This window comes from Panthera pardus, unplaced genomic scaffold (assembly GCF_024362965.1).
Source record: "Panthera pardus isolate Hobbes unplaced genomic scaffold, ASM2436296v1 HiC_scaffold_21, whole genome shotgun sequence".
Lineage (NCBI taxonomy): Eukaryota > Metazoa > Chordata > Mammalia > Carnivora > Felidae > Panthera > Panthera pardus.
The window spans coordinates 26,913,908-26,928,214 of NW_026526777.1; the positions used below are offsets into that span (position 1 = coordinate 26,913,908).

Sequence of the window (14,307 nt, forward strand, 5' to 3'; positions counted from 1 at the left end):
GTAAAAGCGAAGAAAAGATTTGTTCAGTACAAAGCTCACTACCTCTTTCAGAAAGAATAACCTGGAAAATTATTTCCAATTCAAGCTTACATTATGTTTTTAAAAATTCCTAAAAAAGATGGGACTTCTTGATAGTCACAGAATGAGTCTTGATAACTGACATTAATAATGTGCTATAGGATTTATAACACATCTAAAAGTGTGACAAAAAGAGCACAAAAGAGGGAGGAACTGGAGGTATAAGGTTCTTATGCCATACATGAAGCAATAAGATAGTTCTGATGATAATCTATAAGAAATTAAAGATGTATATTGTAATCAATAGGGAATCATATACATGACACTGATATAAGTAATGGGTTGTGTTATTGCAGAAAAGCCTGGTATCTGAGGAAGTAAACTCTTTTATTTTCTTTATTCTAAAGGGGGATATTATCTATCTTCCAAGGTAGTTTGCTAAATAAACATCTGTGTAAAGGTAGTCAGAAACAAAGGACAGTCAGTACCTTGCTTGTAAGACATAGAGAAATGCAAGAGACTTATGAAGAATTGCCTCCCACCAGATGGCAGATTTAAACAAACCATACGAATAATTGCTATAATGGTAAGTGATTTAAACACCCAAATTAAAAAGCAGAGATTGTCAGATTGGACCTCAACTATATGATATCTATAATAAACCTACTTTGCTCAGTAATGGAGAATGAGTAGACAAATAATGACATAAAAGAACAACACTAACAAGTCTGACCTGATAATTTATAGAATATTTTCCCCAACAACAGCAATACATTCTTTTTTTTTTTTTTTTTTTTTTTTAAGTAAGCTCCACACTCAACAAGGGGCTTAAACTCTTGGCCGGGAGATCAAGAGTTGCATGCTCTACCAAGTGAGCCAGCCAAGCACCCCAGCAATACACACATTCTTTTTTTTTTGTTTTGTTTTGTTTATTTTTATTTTTTTAACGTTTATTTATTTTTGAGACAGAGAGAGACAGAGCATGAACGGGGAAGGGTCAGAGAGAGGGAGACACAGAATCTGAAACAGGCTCCAGGCTCTGAGCTGTCAGCACAGAGCCCGACGCGGGGCTCGAACTCACGGACCGCGAGATCATGACCTGAGCCGAAGTCGGCCGCTTAACCGACTGAGCCACCCAGGCGCCCCAATACACACATTCTTTAAGTGGATGTGGAATAGTCACCAAGATAGATCATGTTGTGGGCTATCAAAGAAACCTAACAAGTTGAAAATAACTGAAATCATATAAATTATCTGAACCTAGGGGACACGTGGACAATCCCCAAGTATTTGGAAATTAACACACTTCTATTTTTAAAATTTGTTTTAATGTTTTAAAAATTTTTTTAAATGTTTTATTTATTTTTGAGAGAAAGAGCGCAAGCAGGGGAGGGGCACAGAGAGGGAAACACAGAATCTGAAGCACGCTCTAGGCTCTGAGCTTTCAGCACAGACCCAGACATGGGGCTCAAACTCACGAACCCTGAGATCATGACCTGAGCTGAAATCGGACACTCAACTGACTGAGCCCGTTTTTATTTATTTCTGAGAGAAAGAGACAGAGTGTGAGTGGGGGGATTGGCAGAGAAAGAGAGGGAGACACAGAATCTGAAGCAGGGTCCAGGCTCTGAACTGTCAGCACAGAGCCTGATGTGGGGTTCAGACTCATGAAACATGAGATCATGACCTGAGCCGAAGCTGGACGCCCAACCAAATGAGCCACCTAGGCGTCCCAGAAATTAATACACTTCTAAGTAACTCATGTATCAAACAGCATTTAAAAAAGGATACTGAAAATATTTTGAGCTTAACAAAAATCAAAACGCAACATTACTGAAATTTCTAACACATGGCAAAACGCTTACATTAAAAAACAGGAAATGTTTTGAATCAATAATCTAAGCTTCAACCTTAAAAACTATATAAAGATCAGGGGTGCCTGCGTGGCTCAGTCGGTTAAGTCGGACTTCGGCTCAGGTCATGATCTCGCGGTTTGTGGGTTCCAGTCCCGCATCGGGCTCTGTGTTGACAGCTCGGAGCCTGGAGCCTGCTTTGGATTCCATGTCTCCCTCTCTCTCTGCCCCTCCCCTGTTCACGCTCTGTCTTTCTCTGTCTCTCAAAAATAAATAAATGTAAAAAAAAGTTAAAAAAAAAAAACTACATAAAGATCAAACTAAACTCAAAGCAAGTCGATGGAAGAAAATAACAGGAGAAATTGAAAATAATAAAACATTAGAGAAAAATTAATGAAATGAAAAGCTGGTTGAGAAGTTCAATAAATGATACATTTCTAACCAGACTGATTAAGGAAAAAAGTAGAGAAGCGACAAATTACCGATATTAGGAATGAGAGAGAAGGCATCTCTACAGATCCTACAGGCATTAGAAGAATAAGGAAATATGTACAACTTTAAGCCAATAAATTTGATAGCTTACAGGAAATGGGAAAATTACTTAAAAAAAAAACAAACAGAACTCCCAAAGCTCACTCAATAAATGTAGATAACTTGAATAATCCTAGATCTATTTAAGTACTTGAATTAGGAGTAAAAACAACATAAGCTACCACAACAAGCTACAGAGATAGGTGAACTTGAGGGATAGTAAGTTAACTGTAATACAGAGAAGTATTCTTACAGGGGAATCCTGAGAGATAAGGTTGGTCTAAAAATAAGCACTGAAAGGCTACAATTACCAACTTCTATCATACAATGTCTTTTTCACATTGTGCTCCAGACCATTCTCTGCATTTTTTAAAGTAAACTCTACCCCCAACATGGGCCTTGAACTCATGACCCTAAGATCAAGAGTTGCATGCCCTACCAAACGAACCAGCCAAGTACCCCATACCTTCTGCATTTTTTATGTCACTTGCTCATTAGTATTTATATATGCCTCATAGTATTTTCTCTCTTGGATTTATGTGTAATACAGTGCCCTTAGTAAGTGTGTAAATTCCTTAAGATAGATATAAAGATTTAAAAAAAAAAAAAAAAAATTTCCAAACTGGGGGATAAAGTATAGAAACCTTCCAGATCAAAGGGCTTCACAGGTGAAAACATACCAAACATTTAAGAAAGGAAATAGGTCATCAATCCTATAAAACTCTTACAGAAAATAAAAGATGAGGGAACACTTCCTTATACGAAACTACTACACTGATATTAAAACCAGACAAAGGGCATCTGGACGGCTCACTCGGTTAAGTGTCTGACTCTTGATTTCAGCTCAGGTCACCATGATCTTACAGTTTGTGAGATGGAGCCCGGCATTGGGGTTTCACCCCATGTGCTCTCTCTCAAAATCAATAACCTTTAAAAAAAAAAAAAAGACAAAAACATTGTCAAGAGAGCTACAGACCAACATCCCTAATGACCATATTAAATAAGTGAATTTAGCAATATATAAAATAGATAACAAACCATGACTAAACAGTGTTTATTTCAGAAATGCAAGGTCAGTTTATCACTGAAAATCAATTAATGCAATTTACCTTATCAGGCTTCAATAGAAAAACCGTATGATCACCTCAGTAGAGATCACCTCAGTAGAGAAGTCTACAAGTAGACTTGTACAAAACCTTGTATGTATGTACAAAAACCTTGTAACTATATCACACTTACTAGTATGTTTTTTCCCTAGGATCCCCCTAATATCAGGAACAAGACAAAGATGTCTCCTTTCACCACTCCACTAGAGTGGTCCTGGCCACTGAAATAAGGCAAGAAAAAGAAATAAAAGGCTTCGTCTGGAAAGGAAGAAATAAAACTATTTTTATTTGCATTTTTAAAATTTCTTGCATCTTCATTTTCTGCAGACAAAATGATCATCTATGTAAAAGATGCAATGACCCTGGGATCACAACCTGAGCCGAAATTAAGCACTGGACTCTCAACTGAGCCACCTAGTCACCCCTGGCAAAGAATTCTTAGACACAAAAAGTATGTACCATAAAAGAAAAATTTGATAAATGAAAACTTGAAAATTGAAAAAAAAAAAAAAAAAGGAAAATTCTGTGTTGTTTAAAAACACCGTACAGAAATGAAAGACAAGCCACAGACTGGGAGAAAAGTATTCACAAAAGACCTATCTGGTAAGGATTTTTTTTTAAATGCAGAAGACATAAAGAACTCTCCCAACAACAAAGAAAAAAACGACAACCCAATTCTTTTTATTATTTTTTAATGCTTATTTATTTTTGAGAGAGAGAGCACAGCAGGGGAGGGGCAGAGACAGAGAGGGAGACACAGAATCTGAAACAGGATCCAGGCTCTGAGCTGTCAGCACACAGCTCAACGCAGGGCTTGAACCCACAAAGTGTGAGATCCAAAGTTGGGACACTTACCAACTGAGGCGCCCATGCACCACATCCCAATTTTTAAAATGGGCCTACACATGAACTTTATAGGAATCAATGCAGAAGTGCCAAAAACCGGAAAATAACCCCCAACTCCACTAAGTAGTTTACAGATAAACAAACTGTGGTATATCCCTACAATGGAATACTACTCAGCAATAAAAAGGAACAGAATACTGATTCACGGAACATGAATGAAACTCAAAAGCATATTCCATGAAAAAAACCACACATAAATGGTTACACACTGTAAAATTCCATTTGTAGGACATTCTCAGGGAAACAGAAATCAGACCATTAGTTACCAGGAGCTAGGGTGAGTGAGGTAGATTGACTATGAAGGGGCCCAGGCAACATTTTGGATCATGGAAATACTTTTTGACCGTTGGTGGTTACAGGGCTGTATACATTTATCAAATGTCATCAAAGTATATAGGTGTTAACGTGTGATTTTAGTATCTGTAAATTATACCTCCATAAACTTGACTGAGAAAGCAAAAACAAAAAATTCCCCAAATTTTAATATCTTGGGTTTATGTGGAATGAGTTTACCTCTTATCCACACATATTCCTCAACGAATCTTTTGAACTATAAGGTATCCTCATTTGGAACTAGACAAGTAATAGTTCCTGTGCATTCCTGAGACCTGAAATGGCATATGTATTATCTTATTAAATCAATTCCACCACCACCATGAAACTGAGGTTGAGAGGTGTGGGTAATTCTAAAGTTGTGATTGTGGACCCCCAAGATCTTTGGATCTTTTTGAGTGTATTTCACTGCTTCCCTAAATCTCCAAGGTAAGGACACCCTTTTATATCCTTCACTGTTTAGCAAAGAACACCCAAAGAAAGTGGACACTGGTGAAAAATGAGAAACACCTTCCAAACTGAATATCTTACAGTATAGGATCTAAAAAAGGCTGTTTTGGGCAAAACACTCTCCTCACTCTATCTACCTTCTCTCCGGTTTAGCAACAAAGTCCACCAGGAAGAGGCATTCATTTGCTTATTTTCCCCACGTCTCCTCTGCAATTTCCCAGCCCAGCAAAACATCTCTAACTCAGCATGGCCCTAGGGATGAGGCTAATCTGTTAATACTCCAGAGACAGCAGTTTCTATGGACATGGAATGATGATCCAGGATCATCTTTCTCAGGAATTATTTTCATAACTAGGGAAGGAAATAAAGTCTGCTGTTTAACAGAATAAAACCAGTCACATCACTTCATTTGCATTCCCGCATATAGTCCAAGATCATCACTTCAATTGCCAACTCAACTATGGCATTTAAAAATTCTTCACTGAACAACTCATCCCCTTCCAAATACAGGTGGCCCTGTTCTGACATTGTTCTCATTCACAATGCTTCAGTTTTACCTAACAGAAAATCAACCAGGAAATTTATTCTCTCACATAACAAGTTTGGTGTTAGGCAAGTTCCAGAGCTGATTAATTCAGCGGCTCAAAAGTCATCAAAGACCAAGTTTTTTTTCCGTTGTTCTACTCTGACATCCTTAGGATGCTGGCAATTACTATTTCAGTGTCATCTCACAATAAGCCTGTGAATTTCATTCAAACTGTTGCTTGAATTTCAAACTGTTGCTTGATGGTTGTTTAGAATGAAGAAGACAATTTTCTCATTTGTACTGTGGAAGGCAATTTAGAAGTACCTACAGAATTATTTTTAATATGCATATCCTTTGATCTTGTAATTCCACTTCTAAGAATTCAACTCACAGGAATATGTAAATGGACAGAAACTCTTTAACAGCAAAAATCTGGAAGCAGCCTAAAATAGCCACTAATACAGGTGATTACTTAACCTGAGAGACCCATACAATAGAATACAGCTGTTTAACATGGCAATATATCCACGTTTTGTTGATAAGGGTCAAGCTGCAGGGAGTATGCATATATAAGTAAAACTACCTAGGACATCAAAAGCACAGGCAACAAAATCTTAAAAAATAAACTAGATTCCATCAAAATTATCTGTGCATCAAAAGACATAAAAGAGTGAAGACAACCCACACAATGGGTGAAAATATATTTTTTTAAATTTTTAATGTTTATTTATTTATTTTTTTAATAATTTTTTTTAATGTTTATTTATTTTTGAGACAGAGAGAGACAGAGCATGAATGGGGAAGGGTCAGAGAGAGGGAGACACAGAATCGGAAACAGGCTCCAGGCTCTGAGCTGTCGGCACAGAGCCCGACGCGGGGCTCGAACTCACGGACCGCGAGATCATGACCTGAGCTGAAGTCGGCCGCTTAACCGACTGAGCCACCCAGGCGCCCCTAATGTTTATTTTTGAGAGAGCGAGCGAGCACGAGAGGGTGAGGGGAAGAGAGGGAGACACAGAATCCAAAACAGGCTCTAGGCTCTGAGCTGTCAGCAGAGTCTGATGTGGGGCTCAAACTCACAGATTGTGAGATCACAACCTGAGCTGAAGTCCAGTGCTTAACTATCATATTTGTGAAGTGTGTATCTGATACGGGGTTAATATCCAGAATATGTAAAGGACTCCTTCAGCTCAACAACAACAAAATAATCTGTTTAAAAATGGGCCCAGGACTTAACAGCAGACATTTCTCTGAAGATATACAAATGACCAATAAAACATATGAAGAAATGATCACTAACCATTAAGGAAATGCAAATCAAAACCACAATATCACCTCACAACCATTAAGACATTTACTATCAAAAGTAGAAAATAGCGGGGCGCCTGGGTGGCTCAGTCAGTTGAGCGTCCGACTTTGGCTCAGGTCACGATCTCGCGGTCCGTGAGTTCGAGCCCCGCGTCAAGCTCTGGGCTGATGGCTCAGAGCCTGGAGCCTGCTTCCGATTCTGTGTCTCCCTCTCTCTCTGCCCCTCCCCCGTTCATGCTCTGTCTTTCTCTGTCTCAAAAATAAATAAACGTTAAAAAAAAAAAAAAATTAAAAAAAAAAAAGTAGAAAATAGGGTTTGCCAAGGATGTAAAGAAACAGGAGCCCTTGTGCCCTACTGATCAGAATGTAAAACGGTGTAGCTGCTGTGGAAAACAATATGATGATGATTCCTCAAAAAGACCTTGGGTACATACTCTCAAAAAAATTGAAAGCAGGGTCTTAAAGAGATCTTTGTACACCCATGTTTACTGCAATAGTAAGATGGTTCCTCGAAAACTTTCTAGGTGTATCTCAACAGAACTGAAAACAGGACGTTGGAGAACAGTATTATTCACAATAGCGAAAAGGTGAAAGTAACTTAAATGTCTACTGACAGTTCAACGCATAAACAGAACATGGTGTGTAAACATACAGTATTATTCGGCCTTAAAGAGAAGAAATTAGGGCACATTCTGTAACATGGGTGAACCATGAGAACATTATGCTAAATGAAATAAATAAGTCAGTTGTAAAACAAGTATTATTATGACTCCATATATATGAGGTATCTAGGAGTCAAACTCCTGGAAACTCCTGCCAGGGGCTAGGAGGGCCAAGGGATGGGAAGTTGTTGACAGGGTAGTTTCACTCTTGCAAGATAAAGTTCTAGGGAATGTTTGCACAATGTAATGTACTTAACGTTACTGAGCTGCACAATTTTACCAAAATTAAAAAAACTTTTAGTGGCGCCTGGGTGGCTCAGTTAGTTGGATGTCTGGCTCTTGATTTCAGCTCAGGGCACGATCTCACAGTTCTTGGGACCTGAGCCCCATGTTGGACACCATGTTGTCAGCAGAACCTGCTTGGGATTTTTCTTTTTCCCTTTCTGTCCATCCCCCCAAATAAATAAACTTAAAAAAAAAAAAAAAAAAAAAAAAGCTTTTAAATACAAATACCAAATTGAGAAAAAACCCAAATTGTACATATTTGCAGAGTTTAGAAGGATAAACCCCTAACTCCTAATAGTAGTTATGTATCGAGAATACTGATGGGAAAAGGAAGGACTTTTGTTATTTACTTCCTATCTTCCTATTCTACTGGCATTTTAATTATAAACATGCACTATGCTAGGATTTTTAAATTCAATTTTTTAAAAAGGTGTTTTGGATATAACTTAAAATTAAACTCTAGGTACAATAGACTTAAGTTCTAACGCCACTTTAAAAGTTTTACCAAGCACATCTCCTCACAAAAAGCATGGCCTGAGTAGGTTATTATGGTTAGCTCTAAAAGGAATAATTAAGGAAAACCTCCTGTGTCATCCAGTTAATAGGCGATGTGCCTATTAGGCTTACCCCAGGAATTGTCCATGGCACTTCCTAGCCAATAATGCCTAAAACCAGATTAGACAAAGATCCACTCTCTCATCCTGAAACTGACAAATCTGATACAATAGCTGGTGCCTGCAAATACAAAATCCCAGGGTTTTCAAACTATTCTTATCGCGTTCTCTCCCTACCTACTTAGACTAATAAAACACCAGGCCTGCACCAGCACTTAACTTTTTCAGAGCCTTATTTTCCTCCCACCCCCACTTCAAGAATGTTACAAGAGAGTTAGTGGGTGGTTAGCAAGACCCCCTCAGAAACCAACAGCCATTCCAGAAAAATAATTGCTCACATACCAAGGGCTGCCAACAAGAGCAGCTTCCCAGCAGCATGTTTTAATAACCTTAATGAAGCAGAGAGCAACGCCTCCTATAATACAAATTCTGGTTGGAAAAAAGATCTACAGATTGTGGAAAAGTACAACTTAAAAAGCAAACACCACAGGCTCCAGTAAGGCAGGAAAGCAAGCAGAGATTTCTAAATACAGAGCTCAATTGTAAGAGTTCACTGTACCTTATTTCTATCATCGTTTGCTCTGTCAAAAATAGAACTTTCCAGGTCTTGATCCATTCAGAATAAGCCACAGCAGGCACAGCTTTGCTTACACAGGGCAGCCAGGTCAGAAAGGCCACACAGGGAAATGGAAAAGCAGCCAGCAGGTTTTCTTAGGGATTATACTGCTCCGGCTTTTATCCTTCTTCCTAGCTATTTTGGTGCCAAGAAAGCTGCAGGGAGGTCTTTGCTCTGCTCTGAAAAAGCTTTTACTAGAAAGGCTGAAGCAGTCCCAGGGCTGCAACTCCCTCTGCTGCCCAAGGATTTCTTTGCACGCTGTAGCAGGTTCAATGCATTTCAAACTCAACTATGTTAAAAGAGCTAAAGTAAAGTGGCCCTTTACTTCAAAACGTGACCAAAAAGGCACAGGTTCAAATAGGAGAGGAACAGCTAGAATGCCAACTTCTAAGCTGGACAAATTTCTACACTTGCCTACAAACCTCCTCTATCTCGAAAGATTTCTTTTGCTCAGTTTAAAGCAAAGTTCGCCATCTCCCTCACAGGCACTTGGAAAAGCAGGAACTAGTCTTGCTCCTTCGTCACTAACCTTTAATAATGCCCACTACAAGAACTTAAGGTAGGCCTTATTCAAGATCCAATTTAAATAGCACTTAGCGTGTGGCACTGAAGCTATTTGTTTGCCAGTCTGTTTCACTGCATTTATTCAACCTTGTGCCCGTGTAACAGCAGATGCTCAATAATCACTGAACGGAATTCTAACTAGAACCACCCTGGGGTCATCTTTCACTTATTTAAGTAATCCCTATACCCAGTGTGGGGGTAGAACTCATGACCCTGAGATCTAGAGTCACATGTTCTACCGACTAAGCCAGCCTGGCGCCCCTAACTACAACCGCCCTGAGAAATTGGGGGAGGAAAGATCTATCCACATAATTCAGTTGGGAACTAAGAAATTACTGAGGGAGGCACCAAAATCTTTAGAGAGAAGGGTAAGAGATACGTGTTGCTCCAACGAACATACTATTATTATGCCTACCAACTTACCAGCACTGCTTGTGGTCTTTTTCGGGTTACCAATCTCACAAAGTGTCCCTCCTGTTAACTTTTTTTTTTTTAAGTTTATTTATTTATTTTGAGGAAGAAAAGAGAGAGAATCTCAAGCAGGCTCATGCTGTCAGCACTGAGTCCGACGTGGAGCTTGATGCCATGAACCAGGAGATCATGGCCTGAGCAAAAGCCCTGAAACCAAGAGTAGGATGCTTAATCAACTGAGCCACCCAGGCACCCCTCCCTCCTGTTAACTCTTAACAGAGCTCATTTTATTTATTTATTAAGTTTGTTTATTTTGAGAGAGAAAGAGAGCACAAGTGGGGCAGAGACAGAGAATCCCAAGCAAGCTCCACACTGCCAGCGCGGAGCCCAACACAGGGCTGAAACCCACGAGCTGCGAAATCATGACCTGAGCTCAAGTCGGAAACCTGCCCGACTGAACCACCCAGGTGGTGCCCCAACAGATCTCATTTTAAATGTACGTTTAGGGCACTTTACTCTTTGCTTATACCCAGATACTTCTCACATTCTGATCTTAGTAATACAAAAATTCACAAAGACCTCAGAGAGTGACTCGGAGAGTGCTAATAAGCAAATACTGAAACTATTACAGCACCTCCAACCTACTGTGGTTAGAAATTCTAGTGTTCCAGCATCTACTACTAGAACTGATAATGAAGACATGTATTAGTTTAAAAACCTTTGTTTCTGCAAACCCTCCTCCTCTCCATGACCCACTATCAGAAGCTTACCTGTCAGGGAGAATTCCTACTCTTTGCCTTAAGAATCTACAGATCCAGGCCCTATAAAAGACAAATGCCCAGGGGCAACTGCCGCCCTTCAGAAAACTTAGGGGCCACCGCGTAAAAGGTCTCTAACACTGGATAGAAAGAAACAATGTAAATGTTTAAATAAAAACAATCCCACAGCATTTATTGTCATCTGGTAATAACATAAAGGTAATCAGAACAATAGGAACAAATGTTTTAGAACTAGACTCCCAACAAAGGACCTCTAAAAAAACAAACTACGTGGCCTTCTCAAGCATTTCTCACTTCATTGATCATTTCTAGTTGGAGACACTTTGGAGCAGGGTAATATTATCTCCTTTTAGCATGATCCGACCTGCAACAGAAAATTAAAAAAAAAAAAAAAAAAAAAAAGCTATTAATAGCCACTCAGACAAGTGTGCAACACCTTTTAGCCTCAGAATTTCAGATCACACTTGAGCAATTTTGAAATGCTTTCTTCCTTGAGAAGGTATGTGAAAAATTTGAAATATCCACATATTGAAAAGCTCTGCATATTAGAGTGTATGAGCTTTTTCAACAATAAACTAATGAATGTAGAGAAATATTATTTTATGAAACCTACAATTTCTACAGACTAAGTCAACTGACTAGGTCTACCCCAACATTTCCCACTGCTCTGAGTTTGCAGAAGTTGAAGAACGAGTTGTGTTCCAAGTTTAAAACATTTGACAGCATCCCGTATCATTCTTGTTTTCAATAAATTAAAGAGTCTACCCTACAATAAATAAAATTCTTCAAATTTTATCCACCATTTCCTAAACTTATTTGAGCAGGGAATACTTTTTTCCTGAGAAATAGCTACAAATATCTTCAGTGTTGAGTAAAATCATTTTGAGAAATACTAATCAACCCCAATTGTGATTGATTTTTAAGTTTCTCAGACTTCTACAACAGGTAATATTAATCTATTCTATAGGATAAATACTATTATAGGAATTCAACACCCTCCAAATAATTTATATATACTGATGTCAATAAAGCTAGCTTACCCTTCCTGGCAAGACATGTTTAAATTCGAAAATCCAGACTTTCACAAAAATAGCCTAAACAGAAAGAAGCATAGGAAAACACCATACCACTTCTCAGATTCTACCTTCCACATATCTCCTACAGGCTCAAGAGAATCCTCAGGGTCTGGAAAAAAGAGACACCTGAAGGCCACCACTGATTAAGGTACTAGTGAGCTGTGAACTAGGCATTAAACAATTAAAAACCAAGTACCTAAATAACTTCAAATGAACAGGATTTTGAAAGAAATGACTGCTTGTCTTGAAGTCATGATTCCTAAAGACCCTTCATTAACTGGGTTCAGGAACTGCATTCATTATTTAAATATTTTTTTGTTTCTATTGTATGACAGGCACTGAATTAGGCGCTAGGCCTATTAGGGAGCAAAAAAGAGAGGACTTATGGAGCACGAGGCCCAGTGAGAGAGACATTAATCGAACAATCCCACTAATCAGTGTTTTACTATAAACTCAGCACAGCCTGTCTCCCCCCGCCCCCATCCTCACCCCAGTAAGACAAAAAGAAAACCTGATATCTGACATTTGATTGGAGTCCTAAGCACATAGGAAACCACATATACAAAGATTTATGGTGGAGCAAGTGTGCAGGTTCAAACAGCTGAAAGAGCACACGTGTGGATGAAGCTCAGAAAATGAAGCAGTGATACAAAACGAGCAGAGAGAGAAAAGATCACGAAGAACTTTGCAGAATACATTAAAGATTTTCTTATCCCACTAGCAACAGGAAGTCACGGAAGGTTTCACGCAGAGGGATGACAAGGTCAAATTGGTGCTTTTCAAAGATAACTGCAGCCTGCAGAGCAAAGTGGAGGGGGCTGAGGCAGTTGCAAAGAAATCAACCAGTAAACTGAATGGGGGTTGGTGCCATTCAGTAAGGCAGGAACACTAAAATAGGTCTAAAAGAGTGTACAGGGAGTGGGAAGCGATTTGATTTCTGACATGCTCACTTTGAAGAGCCTTTGAGACATCCAGGTAGACATGGTGAATAGGCTCAGAGAGGCCTACCGCCACAGAGGTGAATCTGAGGTCAATATAGAGATGGCAACTGAAGGTATAGTCTAGAGGGCCTGGGTAAATAACACCAAATGACAGGAGGACCTAGAACCCAGCCTTGAGCAACTCAAAACATTTAATGGCGGGGTCTGAAAGGATGAATATACAAAAGTCTGAAAAGGAGTAACTAGAAATGAAAAATAAAACCGAGTACAGTATCACGGAGCCAAAGGAACAAAGCGTTTTAAGGTGGGAGTGGCCCGCAGCGCCAAACGCTGTTCGGAGTTCTATAAAATGAGAACTAGGATTGACGATTCGATTTGACACCGTTAGTCTTTGGTGACCTTCATGAGAGGGGTCTGAGTGGAGAAACAAAAGCAGAAATGGAGCGGGGTAAGCAGCAAGTGGCTGAGGAGGATTTCAAAAGCATATACTCCTCCACACAGTGAATTCTCAACTGCACACTAAATTTAAACATGAATAGAGTTACAACTCGTTCAATTCTGCAAGCGAATAAATATTTCTCCAAGTCCAAGAGGCCAGCTATTCTTACCCAGTTGTTTTCTTGACTTTGTTTTAGAATGAATCTCTTCTGCATCATCTAATACGAGGTTCATGTACTCATCAAAACCCTAGAAAGATAAGCCAACCGAATGTCATCTTCAAGTAAAATCGCACGCACGCCATTTCAGATGACTACACCGACCTCAATATAGAAATGCCAACTAACTTCAGAAATTCACCTTTCTACCGATCTTTCAGCTGAAACACCATCTCCCTCCTAAGCCTTTTTTTAAATAACAAAAGAAAGGCAGAACGTACTCCAAATTACCTTTAGAGCCTTTTGGACTTAAGATCTGATTCGCTGCGCCTAAGAGCCACTGTCCCTGTCTTTTACAACCTGTCCCATACAGAATTGTGTGTGACTTGCGCTGGCACCACTCCTCCCGTGTTCCTCACAAAACGCTATCACCACTACCCAGAACGTTTGTTTTTCTACTAGTAATCACAGAAGGGGAGATTACTGACGGAATCTACAATGTCTAAAGGGAATACCAAAGTGTCCTAACATACTACTTTTCGGCCACGTTTTATCTTTCTTTACGATTTTAGTGTATGTGCTGCTGAAGCGAGCACTGTTTTGTCTTTCTTTAAAACATTATTTAGCGTACTCTGCCATCCTTAAAGTCCTACTGAACTAACCCCACCCAGCTATATTCAGGTTATCACCTAAGACAGAACTACTGCACCACTGACTTTCACCCCATTGTAA

At 39.2% G+C, this 14,307-nt stretch overlaps 1 protein-coding gene across 4 annotated transcripts in view; it reads right to left on the minus strand.

Annotated features, from left to right (window-relative positions):
• The window catches only part of SNRPE (small nuclear ribonucleoprotein polypeptide E), a 143,826-nt gene that overhangs the window by 127,099 nt on the left and 2,420 nt on the right, over positions 1-14,307 (minus strand). For 3 of the 4 annotated variants that reach the window (XR_008424573.1, XR_008424572.1, XM_019432451.2), the window contains exon 4: positions 13,588-13,666. Coding sequence is in view for 2 of the 4 variants with exons in the window: in XM_019432451.2 (XP_019287996.2) it covers positions 13,588-13,666 (79 nt within the window). In the remaining 2 variants the exon portion in view is untranslated. Of the gene's footprint in view, positions 1-11,113; positions 11,327-13,587; positions 13,667-14,307 lie in introns of those variants that run through there. The other variant, XM_019432460.2, reaches the window with a different exon arrangement.